General features: G+C 44.8%; 1 protein-coding gene across 2 annotated transcripts in view; it reads left to right on the top strand.

Moving 5' to 3' along the window:
• LOC128794219 (contactin-4) overlaps positions 1-18,782 on the top strand; it is a 284,248-nt gene that overhangs the window by 211,097 nt on the left and 54,369 nt on the right. For both annotated transcript variants that reach the window (XM_053953926.1, XM_053953927.1), the window contains 4 exons: positions 3,182-3,385; positions 6,759-6,861; positions 7,470-7,654; positions 17,031-17,167. In XM_053953926.1, the coding sequence (XP_053809901.1) occupies positions 3,182-3,385; positions 6,759-6,861; positions 7,470-7,654; positions 17,031-17,167 (629 nt within the window). The remainder of the gene's footprint in view (positions 1-3,181; positions 3,386-6,758; positions 6,862-7,469; positions 7,655-17,030; positions 17,168-18,782) is intronic.

The raw sequence follows: 18,782 nt of genomic DNA, 5'->3' as shown, positions 1-18,782 counted from the left end.
GGCAGCTGGATCTCTCTGGCACTGATAGGAAGGCAGAGCTGCACCTTCAGATCTTTTCTGTGTTCCTCAGTTTTATGCAGCCAAATTAACAGAGTTTGAACGTGGCTTTAGGGGGTGAATTTCAATGTTTTGCCCTCTAGAAATGGATCTCATTCAGTTCCTTCCACCACTTTGGAGGGATCCCAGCTCATCCATTTGTTTCTCTCTTTGGTCAGACCTCCTCTTCTTGCCCAGCCTCCTGTCCCTGCTTACCCAGGGCTCCCAGCCTGGCCCTCAGCTCCAGTGACAGAATTATCCCAGACTTTTCAACAGAGGCAGAGCCTGGGAAAAGCTCCTACCATGATTATAGGGTTGGGAAGTCTTGAAAATGCCAGCACAAGGGCTCTCGATGGCTCTCACCAGCAAAGAGATGAGAACTCCTTAAGCCAAAGGCATCATTAGCCACGGGCACAGAACCAGGGGCTACAATGAAAATATTTAACCTGCAAATTAGAAGGGTTTTAGCAATTAAAGTGATACTGGCTCGCAGAGAATAGCAGGAGCCCTTTCTGGGGTGCAGTTATACCTACAAGAACCCCTGGGGGAGGACGGGAGGGACAGGGATTGATCCAGGAATTCCCTCCCCACTGTTTGTCTGTGGCCAGGCCACCATTTCCACAGTCAGAGCAGAATCACAGAGCTCAGGGGGCTCTGCTGGAAACCTTGGTGTGAAGAGTCACTCCAGTTCCAGCACCTCTGTGCATCCCAGGGCAGGGATGTTTATTTGCCTGCTGCTGGCTGTTTCTGGAGGAGCAGGATAATTGTTCGCCGAGAGTAAATTAAAAAAAAAAAAAATCCAAAAAAACCAACAAACTTAACTACTTGCAGAAAATAATAAGCTGGCTGAGAAGTGGTACCTTGTTTGCTCTGAGTATCCTCTTGACATCAGCATGAGGTTCCTTCTAATGAGATGCACATGTGTAAATATGATGATTAGATATTCCCTCATAAACAGAATTATCATATTTTCCTAAAAGTCTAAGCAGGCATTTTCGAGTCCTGTTGTTACAAATAAATAAATAAAGGCCAAAAGTCTGCATTCAGCCTCTTCTGGCTGGGAACAGTGGGACGTGAGGGCAGAATATATTTTCCAAAGTACCTAATGGTAGTTGAGGTCAATTACAGCCACGACTCATTAGAGTATTAAAACAAGAAGGTGATTTTTAGTGTAATTAGTGTTCCCTTAGAAAGCTGCAGCAGTCTTGTATCCACTTCAGGCTCTTTGAGTGTGTTTGGGCATTTGGCTCAGGCAGATATAACAGGGTTAGCCTGCATTAACCTCACTCACAGCCTCTGCAAAGTCTCTCACTTCTTCTTTATGGCTCAAGTAACTTCCAAAGATGCCTTATAAAACACAGAGCCCTGTCTAATTAGTCACAGAGAAGATTACAGCTGCTTAATTTAGTGTTCAGTTTTCTGCTGATTCAGAAATTCCTGAGGAATAAAGCGTCCAGTGGGTGATAACACAACTTGGCAGATCCTCCTCACAACTGGCTTTAAGGGGGGAAAAAAAAATTAATTAGGGAGGATGAAAGCAAAGCCATGGGCAGGCTGGAATGTTCACGACAAAAAGGTGAGATTCCTGTGAAATTCATTTTGTTCTGGATGAAGCTGAAGGAGTAGCAGGAATATCAGATCCATGTATGGGATCGGAAGCTGGAAATTTGCATTTGGAGTGATGCCTTTTTCTCTGGTCCTAAAAATATGAGCCAGGCACAGTTAGGGTGATAAAAGGTGCACCTTTATGTGAGGACCCTTAAGTGCACAAATTTGCCAGGTGGAAAGGGCTGAGGATGCACCCTGCTCATGATTTATGTACAATTTTTATAGATTCTGCAAATTAGCATATCTGACAAGAACGCCCCAATTAGGAACCCGCCCGGTAAATTAATCCCCCCACTTCTGGTACCTTCCAAATTCTCCCCCCTCAGGTGAGATCCAGGCCCTGTTCACAAAAACATGTCTCAAAAAGCTGTTTTCAGCCTTGGTTTCTAAGGAGAGCCAAGACAGCAGAGGGATCCTGGAATTTGTTTTGTCTTTCTGCCTAGGAAAACGTTGAAGCTATGCTATGATAAAAAACTGCAAATGTATATGTAGAGAATACAAAAAATATATGAAAGAAAAAAAGGTAAAAACCAAAATGGCATCAGGGAATATAGAGAAGATAAAAAGGTGAAATCCAAAAGGGCGTTAGAGAATATATGAAGGAAAAAAAGGTAAAAACCAACACAGAGCATATAAAAAAAAAACCAAACCAAAAACCAAACATATGTTTCAGAGAATATATAAAAGAAAAAAGGCAAAAAACCAAAATGGCATCAGAGACTATATGAAGGAAAAAAAGGCAAAAATCAAAATGGCATCAGGGAATATAGAGAAGACAAAAAGATAAAAACCAAAACCACATCAGAGAATATATGAAGGAAAAAAAGGTAAGAACCAAAACAGAGCATATAAAAAAAAAAACCAAACCAGAACCCAAACATATTTATCAGAGAAGATATAAAAGAAAAAAAGGTAAAAACCAAAATGGCATCAGAGAATATAGAGAAGATAAAAACGTAAAAACCAAAATGGCATCAGAGACTATATGAAGGAAAAAAAGGCAAAACCCAAAATGGCATCAGGGAATATAGAGAAGGAAAAAAGGCAAAACCCAAAAGCGCATCAGGGAATATAGAGAAGGTGAAAAGGTAAAACCCAAAATGGCATCAGGGAATATAGAGAAGGTGAAAAGGCAAAACCCAAAATGGCATCAGGGAATATAGAGAAGGTGAAAAGGCAAAACCCAAAATGGCATCAGGGAATATAGAGAAGGTGAAAAGGCAAAACCCAAAATGGCATCAGGGAATATAGAGAAGGAAAAAAGGCAAAACCCAAAAGCGCATCAGGGAATATAGAGAAGGTGAAAAGGTAAAACCCAACAGGGCATCAGGGAATATAGAGAAGATAAGAAGGCAAAACCCAAAAGCACATCAGGGAATATAGAGAAGATAAGAAGGCAAAACCCAAAAGCACATCAGGGAATATAGAGAAGGTGAAAAGGTAAAACCCAACACGGCCTCAGCAGCCGTGGGGCTCATCCCATGGGCTGTGATATCCCCACTTCTCCCTGCTCACGGCGGGTCCCTTGTGCTTGCAGAGCTGACCTACGCCTGGATCTTCAACGAGTACCCCACCTTTGTGCACCAGGACAACCGGCGCTTCGTGTCGCAGGAGACCGGGAATTTGTACATCGCCAAGGTGGAGACCTCGGACGTGGGCAACTACACCTGCGTGGTGACCAACACCGTGACCAACAGCAAGGTCCTGGGGCCACCCACGCCCCTCGTCCTCAGGAACGACGGTAGGAGCCTCCCAAGCTGCCCTTGGGGGCTTTGTTGTGTTTTCCTGGCTGGGATGTCGCCCAGAAAGTAAAAAGTGGCTGAAGTGTTTCTGTTGGAGTGAAGGGTTTTTTTCCCCCCTCAGGATTTTTCAGTGGTGCTGGAGCTGGGGTTCAAACTCATGGACAGCCAAAGTTGCTCTCCCCACTGCTGGAGCGACTCTGAGAGTCAGGCAGTAATTACAAACGAAAAACCCGCTGGGAGTTGGGCAAAGACAGGAAACAAAATAGATTTTAGAGTCTGGACATAGCAGTTTTTCTCATTTTATGCAGCCCAAAAGTGAACAAAGGCACTTTGTTGTTTCGGTAACTGTTAGCTCAGCCTGTGTTTCCCAGCAGAATTAGTGCTATTATTAGTGGTCTGTGGAATAATACAAAAAAGGGGAGAAGAAAGCAAAAGAGGATTTCTAAATTTATACAGACAATTGATCTGTATCGTCGTCATTTTGGAGCAGATAAGAAAAATACATCTGCATGTTAATTTCCAATTAAAATTAATTAAAATGTCTCTGTTTAAAGGCTAACAGTTGGGACATTTGTTCCAGGAATAGAAATGCAATGTTAGCAACTTTTCCTGGAAGAAGATCCACTGTCACCTCGTGGGATTTGACAAAAATTCCTTGCTTGGAAAATGCAGGCTCCTTGCTGCAGCCTCCTGCCCATCAGGTTGACACAATCCCTGTGGAAGGAGTGGGAAATGCTGCTGCTGCTGAGGAATTGTCACAGCTGGACTGGGAGGGGTGGAGGTGCTGCTTTTCCAGCTCTGCTCCATGTCTGCCCTCCCTTTCAGGGAATTCTGTGTTCCCATAAACACAGCAGCAGCAAATCTGTCCCTTGGAGCTCACAGTGCGTCGTGGCATGGATGACAAAGAGCAATGTTTAAATTTGCCTTGTGCTGACAATTGCAGTGCTGAAATAACCTTTCTAAATATTCCAATAATAGGATTTTTTTTTGCAAACCCTATTGGAAGAGGTGGAGAGGGACTTGGTAGAAGGGTGTGCAGTGGTAGAACAAGGGGAAGTGGCTTTAAGTTGATGGGGCAGGGATAGATGGGGAAGGAATTGTTCCCTGTGAGGGTGGCCCTGGCACAGCTGTGGCTGCCCCATCCCACTCCAAAACCTGCTGGGACCATCCAGGTGTTGAGAGCTGCTGCTTCCCCATTTCTCTTTAAAATGTGGGATTTTCCATGCCAGGATTGAAACAGTAACAGTGGGAAAGGACCAAAATAGTCCTGGAATAAAATTGCCATCAGCAGCAGCTGTATGGGCCAATTAAACTGCAACATTTCACAGGTGTTGTCAGGAAATGCGTATCAAATCCTCAGACAAATTAGCCTCCTCCTGAATCCCTGGGACTTTCATCCCAAAAATCGTTTTTAAGCTTTGAAATTGGAAGAAAGACACAAAAGCCTCTGAAATGCCACCACGTGGAGCCTCTGCTGTGCCCTGACACTGGGAGTGCTCTCCAAGCCACAAACCCAGGGTCTCTTTTAGTCCTTTATTTCCTCCTCCATCCCTGCCACCTGCACAGCTAAGTCGGATGTTAAATCACCCAGGAACAGCAGGAAAAATGAGTTTTTTCTGCATGGAAATGATCTTGGATTCAGGATGGAGATGTCTCAACTGCTCTGATGTTGCTCCTATAAAGAGGAGACAGCAGGACTCACTTCACACCCTGTATATACTTATGGAGATAGGCAGGGTGTCATTGCAGCAGGAGCCTTATGGCTTTTCCAGGCACAAATCCTGATTTTTCCAGGCACAAATTCCGATTTTTCAGTGGTTGGAGTTCTCAGTGAGGCTGGGAGAGGCCGAGCTGCAGGGCTGAGGGGGGTGGTGGCTGTAGCTGATGTCCCACAGCCCCAGGGAAACATTCCCACCCCACAGGGGGGTTTTATCCCCCTGGAATTTCAGCTCTCTATGTCCAGCCCAAGGCAAAGAAATGGGAATAAATAAAAAGTGAGTGAAGAGAAGGAGGAAAATATCTCCACAAGTTCTAGCAGCTGCTGCTTTGGAGACCATGGGGCGCTTCTTGGCTTGATTGAAGCTCACTCAGCAAATATTCAGCATAGATTTTTGGGGAAATTTAGGCAAGATTGCAAAGATTTGGCAGGTCCCAGGTGGGAAAACAGGATTTTGAGCTTTTGGAGGGTGCAGTGTTAACATGCAGAGGGCTAATGAGTGACATGGCACGTAATTCTTGTTTGTATGGTTTGTAAATGCTGGAATGTCACCAGGGAATCCCAGATTTCCTGTTTCATGTACCAGGCAGGACATGAATATGGGGAGAGTATCCACAGTTTTAATAAATGCATCTAATTTTGACAACTGAGGCCGTGCGGGAGCTTTGTTGAACATCTATTTGCAATTAATGTGTTGGAAGAAAGATGACATAACCTGCTGCTGCATCAGAAAAGGTCAGCAAGCAGAGGTGGGCGTGGTGTCAGCCTCACACTGAGCATTTCCAGCTTTATCACTGGAAAACTAAAGGAAAAAAAACAGGATTTTCTTGCACCCAGTGTGAAAAGCAAGAGCAGTCAGCAGTCACAGGCCAACCTCAGCAGCTCTGATGTGCCCCAGTGTCACTGCAGGCTGCTGCTGGCTCATTTCTGTATTTTTGGGATTCTCCAGGGCTGACCCAGCTCTTCTCCTGCCTTGGCCACCGTCCAGGACGTGCTGCACTGTTGAGATTGGAACTGCAACCATCAATTAGCTGATAATCACTATTGGTGGAATTCTGCGTGCGGGGTTTAAGGCAGTGCAGTGGCTGGAAACGGAGCCATTTGTCAGGGCTATAATGGCCTTTTTATGTGCACAAATTTTTAAACACAATTTCATAAAGAGGCTGCCACGCTCCGTGATTTACTGGGGCAGTAAAAAATAAAGAAATTACCCGAGGAGTGGAAGATCTCTGTGCATTGAAATCCTGGAAGTTAATAGAAATCTCTCTGTTAACTGCAGGGATTTTAAAACTTTTTCCTAATGGCTGTTTGTTCCACGTTTCATTTCTAGAAGATGCTGAACCTCCCTGATTATTGCTCCCCTTATTTCACAAGTTACCTGCAAAAATCCTGCATATTGAAAAGCAAAAAGTAACAGAGCCATGAAGAGATTTTAATCTTTGGCAGATGGCGTGGAGAGTTGGTTCAGCTTCTCCTCCGGCAGTAAATGGGAAAAGAGCCCACACTCCACGGCTGTTAGGAACAAGCCATGTTTAAAATGAATGGATTAATTGGGCAAGTAATGATGTATAGAATAGCTCTGTGCTAGCACGGGAACACTTGTGAATTTACTGCTGAAATTCAACCAAGCCTTAGCATCTCCTTTATGTTCCCAGGGGTGATGGGAGAGTACGAGCCCAAAATAGAAGTGCAGTTCCCAGAAACTGTTCCATCTGCGAAAGGAACCACGGTGAAACTGGAGTGCTTTGCCTTGGGCAAGTAAGTTTGGGTCCATTATTATTATTAATGATTATTCCTGCGGCTCCTCACGTCCGTGGCGCTGGGTTTGTGGGGTTTGCAGCACTTCCCAGTGATCCACTCCCCTCAGCAGGAGTTACCTGTGGCCAGTTTTCAGAGCAGCCACAGGGCTTGGGGACTTTTGTTTCTGGAGTAAACACTGGCAACACTTCCAAAATGTCGGGACTGGTAGGAAAATCATCACAAAATGGATGGCTTGGGTTGGAAGGGGCCTTGAATCCCATCCAGTGCCGCCCCTGCCGTGGGCAGGGACACCTTCCACCATCCCAGGGTGCTCCAAGCCCTGTCTTTTGGACACTTTTAGAGCAGCCACAGCTTCTCTGGGCAACCTCTGCCAAGGCATCCCCACCTTCAAATGGATGTGTTTTTACAGCAGAACCCCAAATTCAGCTGGGTCAAACCAGCATTTTAATAATAAAATGTCTCCTGCTTATATGCCGTGATAAACACATTTACATTTACGTTCCACATAACCCACCCGTAATAAAACTCTGGATCCTGTGCCAGGCTCCTCACACTGACCATGGCTTCCTCTGCCTGTGTCATTTTGCCTCCTTTCCCTTCTTCAGCCCAGTGCCCACGATCAGCTGGAGGAGGGCGGATGGGAAGCAGCTGCCCAGGAAAGCCCGGAGGCACCGATCGAGCGGGCTCCTGGAAATCCCCAATTTCCAGCAGGAGGATGCCGGACTCTACGAATGCGTGGCTGAAAATGTGAGAGGGAAAAACGTGGCACGAGGACAACTGACATTTTATGGTAAGCAGGCTGCCTGCTTTCAGGGCTTTTTTTATTGCAGTCGGTGCAATCTGCAGTAAATATTTTGTGAGGACGTAATTTTGCGAGGATATTTTTGAAATTACTTTCTTTCCAAATGGCACATCTCGAGAAGGGTGTAATTTGAAATAAAACCTGGCTGAATGGTGCATATTAATTGGGAATCAGAGCAGCTGGAACAAAAGCACATCCCCAGAAGGACATTGGCATGGAAACGTGCTGGAAATGTTTGGAAGAGTCTTTTTTCCTTCTTGTGGCTTGGAGGGTAAGGCAGGAAATCTGGGGGAGCATCCTCGTGTTACAGCTTGGGATTTATGATGTATGGCTTGCCCCAGCTTTTGTGGATAAGTGTTAATTGCTGATAACCAATTAAGAACAGCTTTCAAGGGGATCAGTGATTGAACAATGTGGGGAGTTGGGATTTAACAGTGTCAGGGCAGAGCCCTCTCCCCTCAAAGGCTTTCTGCGCCTGCTCTTCCCTCACTGCAATCACAGTCCTTGAGCCACGCACTGTGAAATGTCAAATTTCAGCTTCCTAGGCCTGCTGTGTTAAATAGAAAATGCATTCATCCCTCTGATTCCCCAGATTTCTGCTGGGAACAGCCCCACAGAGCAAACTGAAAGTGTGGCTTTCCCTGTGTGTAGGCGAGTGAGAGCTGCAGGGAGGGGATTTAGGGGCTGGGTTTGGTACCAAGGTTCTGTTGGAGATGTTTTGGAGAGGAGAAGCTGCAGGTTCCACACCCGACAGATGTGCAGAGACCTCCAGAGCATCAAAAAAAATCCTGGTTTTGTTGCTCCCCTGGCCCCATCCCATGTTGTTCTTCAGAGAAAATACGGACAAAAGTTCAGAGTTTTCTCCTTTTCTCCCCCAGATGTTTCTGAGGGCTCAGCTCCTGTCAGCAGGGAAGATTGGGTTGAACTCCAGAGATGAGGAGAAGGGTTTTTGATTTATAATAATTTTGCCACAGAAAAAAAGTTTTGGAACCAACCCCTCTGGCAAAACTTAATTGAATTTGGTGGGCAATGTAGTTTTTTTTTAGAAGTAGGGATGTTTTCAAATTGGAAATATTTCTGAAAGACATTTCATTTAGCGATCACAACTTTGGGGGCTTCCATTTCAAATGAACATTTCTCCTTTTAAAACTGAGGGGAAATATAAAATGAGAAAACTTTAAAAAGGAGTGAAAGAGCAAGAACAAAGTGAAATCTTTAATGTTAAGGAAAGAATCCGGGGTTGATTTGAACAGGTTTTAATTTTTTTAATTCGATGATTTAAAGATTCTTTTTTCTGTGCTGTGTGTTTCTCTTGATTTTTCCCATGTGGGGAGTAAATTAAAAAACTCATCAGCTGTACAGTTTTGCTGTACCCACAGCCAAGGCTGCCTTCCTTGGAAAGCAGTAAATGGAGCCTTTGGAACACTCCCACCATAGCATATATCGAGTTCTAATCTCATTATTGCAATGAATTTACCACTCTGGATCCTACACAAAAGCTGCCACTGTGGCTCGTGCTGCTTTTCACACCCATCGTGGCATTTCAGCAGAGAAGCTCGAGGTTTTTTTTGGGAAGAGGAGTGTCCTGCTGTCAGTCTGTCATGCTGGGAAGTCTTTCCATCTCTTCCCTGGGAGTGGAGGAATTCCCAGTGGAGAGGTGGCAGACAGGCGCCTCCCCTGCTGCAGGTTTTAAAGATAATTCACTAAAATATCGTCCTTGTTGTCTTGAGGATGGTGATTTTCCAGGGAACCAGTTGGGTTTTTTAGGTAACTTGTGTTTTGCAACCAGTACTGAAAAGAGATCTCTTTAAAAAAAAAAAAAACCAACTTGCATTCTGTACTCTGGGCTCTGGAGTTTTGCAAGGCAGCAAAATTTTATAGGGGAAAGTAACTTATTGCAAGCTTTTATACAAATAGTTGGGAAAAGAACATAGTTTTCCTTAATAATTGGGTTTTTTAAAAGCTTAGAAATGTTGTTTCATGACTGAAATACAACTGTAATGGTGGCAGAGCTTTCCAGTTGCTTTTGGAAGGTCAGGGCTGGTGCTTGGAGAGGGAAATGCTCTGGAGGTGCAGAAAGGTGCGGGTTTGAATGGATTTGAGGAAGAAATTTTTTACCATCAGGGTGGGCAGGCCCTGGCACAGGTGCCCAGAGCAGCTGGGGCTGCCCCTGGATCCCTGGCAGTGCCCAAGGCCAGGCTGGGAGCACCTGGGGCAGTGGGAGGTGTCCCTGCCATGGCAGGGGTGGCACTGGGTGGGATTTAGGGTCCCTGCAGCCCAAACCACTGGGTGCTCAGTGTGCTCTGGGCTATCAGAGGTGCTGCCCACGTGCACTGACGTGCTCTGCAGGTCACAGTGAGGCTCTGACAGCTCCACTCCTTTAAACCTCTTTATGCCTCTGTGCGTGGCATAAAATAAGAAAAAAGAAGAAAAAGAAATTCAAATTTGCCTGCTTGCTGTAGATAACCCAGCGTTGTCAGCTTCTCTGCGTGCTGCTGGAGGCTGTCAGGGAGGGTTGACTTGTGCTGTGTTTCACTCTTGTATCAGTGTTTGTTTTCTCCTCCGTTGGCATATCAGTGACACTGAAGTTGTTTGACACCCTCGTTGCAGCAGAAAAGGTTAATTAAACGTGCAAGATCTGTTCTTGCTGCCTTTTCTGTGCTCTGAGCCCCTGCACCAGGCTGTGTTTCACTGCTCTCCACAAACACTTCTTCCAGGGCTGAGTCCCCCTTGATGGATCGACCTTCCCATGGAAACATGCTCCTGTTAATGCAATTACAGCAGCTAACTTCTGTTTCCTTGACTGATGGAACTCTGAATGACACATTTCCTTGCTGGGTCTCTTGTTCTCCCTGCTGTCCCAGCCTCAGGTTAATTCCTGGCAAAGGCTCCTGGTGGGATTCTTGGGGCTGTCCCGTGCAGGGCCAACAGCTGCGCTTGACCCTTGTGGGTTTCTACTGACTCAGAATATTCCCTGATCCTGAATTATCAAATTGGACTGCAGAGCCTCTTCCTTTCCACCTTTCAGCAGCTCCAAGTGCTGGTGCTGCCTTCCTGACCTGGCAGCTCGTTCCCTGTGCCAGCTGAATCCCGTGGCTGAGGCAGGTGAGGTCCCCAGCAGGACACAGGGTTCTCTTCTCCCAGTTTCTCCCAGTTTCTCCAGGGCCCTCCACACCCTCAGCTGTGTGTTTTGGGATGCACTCCCATTGACCTGATTGTATTTTTAATCTGGCTGCTCATAAATTTTACATTTGCTAACCCTCCGCAGGGCTAAGATATATATCCTGAGCAAACAGCAATGCCAACAATTATTTTTTTCCTGGCACAAGTACAGTAAACAGATTACCTTAACCAGCTAATTTAAAAAGAAATTGCCTTTTTTGTTCATAAAGCCAGCATCAAGGAGATGCTTATTTATTATTGATGTTTAATTCATGGTAAGTTTAGATGCTCTTTCAGCCCTATCTTCTTTTGTTGGTATTTGTGACCCCAAGGCTGCTCATCCCTGGGTTTGAGCTCCTTGGGCTCTGCTTCCCTATATTGACTCTGATGAGGCAATGCAACATCTTGAGATCCCCCTTCCCAACAAAATATTTCACCTCAATACCAGAAAATATGAAAAATAGCTGCTGGTTGAGGTGATATGGACGTGCTCAGTGGGGCTGGGAGTGACAGCACAGGAGAGGCCTGAGGAGCTGCACCACCACTGAGAACGTTTGTTTTGTGGGATTTGGACACAAAACATGGGATTTGTCCCTGGCTTTCCAGTCAGATCCACGCTGGGAAATATCCAAGCTCCAAAGCAGCTCAGCTGGAGCCAGCACGGATGGAGGTGCTGCCTCAGCATCACCTGTGTTGCTCCAGCATCTCCCATCCTCTCCTGCTCTGGCAAAAGAAAGGAGTTAAAAATTGCAGCTCAAATGCTTTCCAAAAGTGTCAGCACAGCAGCATCTGCATTAGCAGACAGACAGACTTCTCTGTCACTAATTACAGTTCTGTGCAGCATTTTCTGAGATATTCAGCAAAACCCATTTAATTGTCTGGGCCCCTTTTCAGATTAAAACCTTCTCAAATCTAAGTCCCACTAGGAATTTGTGAGGCTCCTTAATTTTGCAGTGAAAAGAGTCCTCCTTTCATCAGCGGGCCTGTGTTTTATTTGGGCAAAAGCCACTTTAAGCCACTCTGTAAAACAGCCTCAGATGTAAATCAGATTATTCTCTTCATTATGGCCAGAGGTCTAAAAAGGAAGTTTGCACAAGTGAAAATCAGGCAGTTTTATGTCCGCTCAGTTTAGGTCCAAAATCACAAATAATTTGCTGAAAATTTGAATAAAGTGAGTTTCTGGACTGATAAAAAGACAAGAAAATTCCTGTACATAGGGCAAGTGCATTATGGTATTATTACCATATTATCATTAATTATCTTTCACATCACTCACTATAAAACCCTGTTGTCACCTTTTACACAGGTAAAAGTTAGTACAGGGAGGAGTAACTCTGGGTTTTGAATTCTTTGCTGCCCAAGGGAGGTCTTACATCCAGAACAACTTCCTGCACAGAGCACAGACATGTTCCATCAACTTTTCCTTTTCCAAGGTATTGCTGGAGATTCAGAGATTCAGAAAAAGTCTCGTGTTATCATCATTGTTGCTTGGACAATCATCTCTCCAGCAGGAGAAGCAAAAACACAAATAGAGTGAAACACAAATAGAAATGAAATGTGAAGGCTACTCATGGAACACCCCACACCTCCCTTACACCCCTGAGCACTTCACTTTAGTGTCAGCATGAAAAATAACTAAAATAACTAAAAAATAACTAAACCCACGAGGATGGGTCCCTGTGGGTGTGCCTGTAACACCCACAGCCCACAAAAACTGGGGACAAAATCCTGCAGTGGTGCAGAACAGCTCGTGGAACAGGAGGTAAATGAGAGGAAGGGATGACTGAAGTGGTTTTATCAGCTGGGTTAAGTCTTTCAGATTTTTCTCTGTTTCTTTTCCTCTGGTGTTTAATATTTTAGTGCCAAGCAGAACCCCCAGGCTGGGTTAGTAGGGTCAGTCTTGTAGAGTTTCCAAATACTGAGCCAAATGGAGGTTTTTTTTTTTTTTTTAGGTACAGCATTCCAGCAGATTGGTTTGGTGCAGGATTTGCACACCTTGAAGTTGTACAGATCTCAAACAGTCCTTGACTGGCAGTAGAGGTCAGGAGGGAGGAGAGGAAGAGAAGGCATAACTTGAGGTCTGGTTTCACATCCCTGTGATCTTTGGGAAGGAAACAAATCAGGATCTGAGGGGTTTGTGCACAGGAGCTGTCCCCATTCAGGGCAGGATGAGCACTTCTCTGCACACGAGCCTGACACACTGGCTGCACTCTTTATTTCCAGTTACTCATCTGTTTTTCCCAGCTGGTTGTTTTTGGTTTTTTTGTTTTTTTGTTTTTTTTTTTTTTACTTCTTACACTTGGCTTTCTGGTCTTTAGACTGCTCTGATCCTGGGCTCAGTCTCAATCTCCTTAGAATAGAGATGGTAATGGACAAGTCATTCAGCCTTTCATCTGCCATTAATGATGAATTACACAGCCTGCACCAGGTCATCAGCTGCTAGAAATTGGCTTAGGAGCACTGAAATCAATACACACCAGCTGAGAATTGGATTCTGGATATGTATTAGCACCTCATTTGCCTGAGTCTTTGTGGTTGTTTTGAACTCGCAGATGATTGCAGAGTCCTACAGGTTTATTTCTGATATTTCTCCTTTACTTCTGGGGGTTTGTTACTCATTTTTGAGGTGATGCATCATCACCTGCCACATAATTTCATTTTCAAATATCTTTTAGGACATGATTTCCTACTTTTGCCTTTTAATTTATTACAGTGAAGGACAGACTGCCCCTGGACTTTTTTGTCTTAGACAAGTAAGAATATATTTGGGCATATTTACCTGGTTTTAACTGTCCCACTTTGTGTTGGTGAAGACTGAAAGGTGATCAAAGGTAAACAGGGTTTTTTTTCTCACTATTTCCATCACTTTTCTTCAGTCCCCCTGAGTACAAACTCCAGAAAATCTCCTAGGAGGGGGAGATTTTTCTTTAAAGCAATCCTTATGTAAGAGTCGTGCTTATATCTCTTAGCTTTTTCTTCCACTTTATAGATTTAGCATAAGAATTTTGCTTGCAACTCAGATGAATTCTTAATCAGCTTCCAGATTTTTCCTCCAGGATGTTTCCAAGGCCAGTACTATCTTAAGTACTCCAAGCAGGACCAAAATATCTCCTGTAAAATAATTTCTCTTTGGTCAGCGCTGCTGAAACGATCCAAAGGACACTTTTCTAGACCAGTCACAAATTAAAACTTGTCATTATCTCCAAGAACGTCGCTATACCAGGAAATGTTGTGGAGAGGAGCTGGTTTCATCCCCTTACCCGAATTATTTTAATTATCATGCCTGAACTCTCGTGTCGTGTTACCTTGGTCCGATCCCCAGTGGGCGCCTGTCAAATTCCATTAGGTTGTGGCCACTCTGCTTTGGTGGCTCACAGATATTTGCAGCATGAGCCAACCCCTGAGTATTCCCCAAGACGAAGCCAAGAGCTTCTCTCTGCACTGAACTGTTGAGAGGAGAGCTTGACCTAATTAGAAAAAGCTCCCAAAGAGCAGCAGAGAACGAACTCCCGCCGAAGAAACGGCTCAGAGCTTTTCGCTGAGATGATTTTGTGACCTGTGCTGCTCGCTCTGGAGTTGCCTGCACCATAAATGGCTTTGGAATTTGGAATTTTATCGGTTCAAATCACTGGAGGGGGTTAGGGTGGTGTGGGGTGGGGGCTGCACCAAAGGGTGACGTGAATTTGGGGTGGCAGCTTCCGGCACTGCACGTCTCAGTCTCAGCGCTCAGGGCAGGAGCTGGGATGAACAACCCACAAACCACCCCAAAAAATGCCTTTTGGAGAGAATTTCCCTTATTTGGGGAAAATTATTATTTCCCTTATTTGGGGAGTCTGTAAGAAATGAGGATGAATTCTGAATTTTCTGTCCTTCTCTCCACGGGAGTTATCTTTGTTTTTCCACAGCACACACGCAGGTTATAGAGCACAGCTTACCACTCATGGCTTTTCTTGATTTGCAGACTAATTCCAGTTGTTTTGTCTGGGTGTTTTTGGGTTTTTTTTTTTTTTTGTTTTTTTTTTTTGTGGTTTGGTTTTTTGAGGTTTTTTTGGTTTGTTTTTTTGGCATTTTTTTAGTTTTGTTTTCATGTGGGAAATCCGTAAAACAGCGCAGCAAAAATAAAAAAGGCAAATGGATGTGTGTGGGTTTTATAGAGCTCCTTTCATGGGATCGTAAAATTCCCTTCAAAATGATGAGTTAGATGCTGTTAGAATAGTAAATATGTAAATTCATGAGTAATTTGCAAATGTCCTTGAGCCACTGAACCCGTTGCAATTGCTCAGCTCAATGGAATTGTTCAAGTTCTTACTCCAGATGACAGAACTGACTTTCATCTTCCTACATTTAAAGGCTTTCCCTTTAGATACTGACAATAAACAAGCTTAAAATATTACAGGGGCAGGAGGGGCAGCCAGAGAAATAAACACCATTCACTTCTCGTTTCCCTTCTGCATTGCCAGGATGCTCAGTTCACCTTTTATTTTTTGGAATTCCCTTGGAGTTGAAGCGCTGTGGAAAACTCTCCACCTCATCTCTGCTTCGTAGGCACATTCAGGGTGCCAGGGGTGGGTTTAAACACAACCTGAGCTCTCTGAATTTGGATTTCCAGCATCCCATCATCACAGACATACTCCTCTTTTGGGTATAATCATACCAATTTGCCATTTTGATGTGGTATTTTAAAATTCATCCTTTCAAGCCCATCTCTGGGCCCCTGTCCGCGTCCAAAGGAGATGTATAAAGTTGTTACTGGCTTTGAGGAATCTTAATTTTTTTTTTCTTTTATCTGATTACATAGGGAATAGCATTAATCAGGTTCTTGGAGACCTCTGCTGGTAATACCATCCTGCTAAGTCAGATGCTCTTATGTCAAAATAGGGCAAATGCCCATTAAAAAATCAGAACTCTATTGTTTAATGGGACTTTCTGAAAAGTATTATAAATATATTATATTAATATTACTAATAAGATCTTAAATAGATAGTATTGCATATTGTAAATATATCTGGACAAAAGGCAACTCTTAAGAAAGTCTTAGGTTTTGGGTGGTCTTCAAAACCATGTGGCAATTTTAGTGGAATTTAGTGGAATCCGGCTAAACTCAAACTCTATTAAAAAAAAAAAAAGCCAACAAACTGATAAAATTTTGTGAAACACCATTAAAAATACAGTCTCACAAGAGGCTGAAAACAGCCGGCGCTAGTTTTCACCAAATTCTACCAAAATGTGTCTCCAATATCTGCTTGTGGCCTTTCTGGGTTTATTCAGTGTCATTCATGAAAGATTTTTCTTTCTTGTGGCCATGGAGATCTGGCCATGATCGAGACAAGACTGAGAGCCTGGACCTGAAGCAGTGCCTGTAACCATGCAGAGTTACTGGAATAACCTCAATTTCAATGCAGAACTAGTTCTAAATTACATGTTTTGAAGTCTGCAGCTAAATTTTAGAGCTTTGAAGCCCAAGTTATTGAGACCCTGAGGAGGGAAATGTCTCTATTTGAAAGACCAGGTGTGTAACTACTGCTTTGTTTTTGCAGGATGAGGAGGGTTTCTGAAACTACTCCTTTTCTTTAAGGGTTTTTACTACAAATAAAATAAAAGTAGCTTCTGATCTTGGCCTGTGCCACCTTCAGAAAGCAGCACTGCACTCAAGGAAGAACAGTAATCTTTAGCAGTTCTTATGATGCCTTTTTGGGCTACCTAAAAACAGAGGCCAGACAAAATTAAGGGAATAAAAAGCTCTAATATTTATTGAAGAGCTTCAGGTACATTTAGGGCAGACATTGCCCAAAATGGACGATGGGTCACAGGTTTTCACACCTTGATAAGTTTGGTCCATTTGCATATTGGGGGTGAATCTGCCAATTCCAGCTTCAGCTAATGAAGTCACTGACCCCAGGTTTGCTCCCCCAAGTCACTTTTGTTCCCATCTCTCTGGCCTGAGGCAGTGAGGTGTCCTTGATTGCCAGGCCTGGAGAGGAATTGTTGTGTCTGCCCCAGCTGGGGAAGCAGCAGCTCACACTGTGTGTGGAGTTTGGAGTTACACACTGAAGAACTGCAGGGTTACAAATAGACGGGAAATAGAAACGCTGAAATCCCAACGCTATCAAGTCCAACGTTCTGCTAAGGGAAGAAACGTCTGTTTGGCAGCACAGAGCTGCTGCTCCCAGGCACGAGGCTTCCCTCCCTGCTTGCCTTGCAGCCCAGCCCAGCTGGACGCAGCAGATCAGCGACGTGCACGCGGCCATCGAGGAGCGCGTGTCCTGGGAATGCCGCGCCAGCGGCCGCCCCAAGCCCTCCTACCGCTGGCTCAAGGACGGGGAGCCCCTGCTGCCACAGGTAGGCACTGCTGGAAGCCCCTGGGGATGGGAGCTGTGGGTGCCGTGGTGCTCTGCCAGCTCTCTGATCTCTGGGCGTTTGTTTGTTTTGGGGTGGGGAAGGATGGAGGTGCTCTGGGATCGCGGAATGGTTTGGGTTGGAAGGGACCTTCAAGATCATCTCGTTCCACCCCCTGCCACCTTCCCCTGTCCCAGGCTGCTCCAAGCCCTGTCCAGCCTGGCCTTGGACACTTCCAGGGATCCAGGGGCAGCCACAGCTGCTCTGGGCACCCTGTGCCAGGGCCTGCCCACCCTCACAGGAAATCCCCCATTCCTTCCCATGCCTGGTACTTCTTCATACATTCATTTGAAATATGACAATTGACCCCAAATTATGTAGTGAATCGTATTATAGGATCTGCCCGCTGACTCCAGCGAGCTCCCCAGGCCAGGGTGGTGGGGAAAATCAGCTGGAAAAGTTGGAGAAGACCTCCAGAAGGATCAAACTGCAGGACTCTGTTTATTTTGGTTATGTCATGATGGTGCCTGGTGGCACCTCCCTACAGCTCCAGGAGCTGCTGGCAGGGACAAGCAGGGCACACAACAGCTCTACATTGAGAGCTCTCCTCCCCAAAATGAAGGATCCATGATGCAAACCTAAGGCTGGAAAGAAGAAGGAATGGCTGAATGGGGTTTTGGATATGTCACTAGAGAATGATCACCCTAAATTCTTTTAATTTATGATGTTTAGGTGAACTTCAGGTGATAATGAAACCTCGGGGTGCCTGCTGGTGTTTAATGGTGTTCCCACTCGTCCTGCTGGGCTGTTTCCCTGTGCTGGAGCTGTGGAATTACACCCCTCCCACCAGCACGTCTGCCCAACCTCTCCTGGAGGGGCATCACCCAGCCCATGATCCCACCTTGCCACCACAAACTCAGCCAAGTCACCAAAGCTTTGGTTTCACAGTAGCCAGCCCTTTTCCCCCTTCATTTACTGTGAAAGAACATGGCAGCTCCAATTTGATCAAACCCTGATAAAAATTGCACAAACATTAAATTTCTGCCCTAAGGCCAAGTAGAAAACCAAAAGCTCTTTATTTTAGACTTCTTTTTTATTTTTTTTTAATGTCAAACTCCTGGGGAGGGAGGGAACACTTTGCTGTACTTATTAGAATTGATAACTCGAGCTCCATATCCTCAGGCTGACAAATGATAGCCTGGTCTTTCACTCCACACACTAATTCTGGTTGCTTCACGCTGGTCACTGGCAGATGGTCCTGTTCTTAAATCATGTTAGTGGCTGATGTGAAGTAAAGGATCGTTAAATTATTATCATTTACATTGTTTTCAGTAAACTGCAGAAGATTTTAAATGTTTCTGTCTGTGCTGGCTGAGATGGCAACCACTCTTAGCAGCCTGCATTGACATATACACTCCAAATGGCCTCAAGCTGTGCCAGGAGGTCAGGTTGGAAATCAGGAGGAATTTCTCCATGGAAAGGGTGAATTTCTCCATTGGAACTGCCAAGGGAGGTGTCCAAGAAACACCTGCATGTGCTGTAGTTCAGTTGCTATGGTGGTGTTTGGTCAAAGGCTGGACACAGTGATCCTGGAGGTCTTTTCCAACCTTAATGACTC

The sequence above is a fragment of the Vidua chalybeata genome, chromosome 12 (assembly GCF_026979565.1).
Source record: "Vidua chalybeata isolate OUT-0048 chromosome 12, bVidCha1 merged haplotype, whole genome shotgun sequence".
Classification (NCBI taxonomy): Eukaryota; Metazoa; Chordata; class Aves; order Passeriformes; family Viduidae; genus Vidua; species Vidua chalybeata.
Note: the sequence above shows the minus strand (reverse complement) of the source record. Positions and strands in the feature narration are given on the sequence as shown.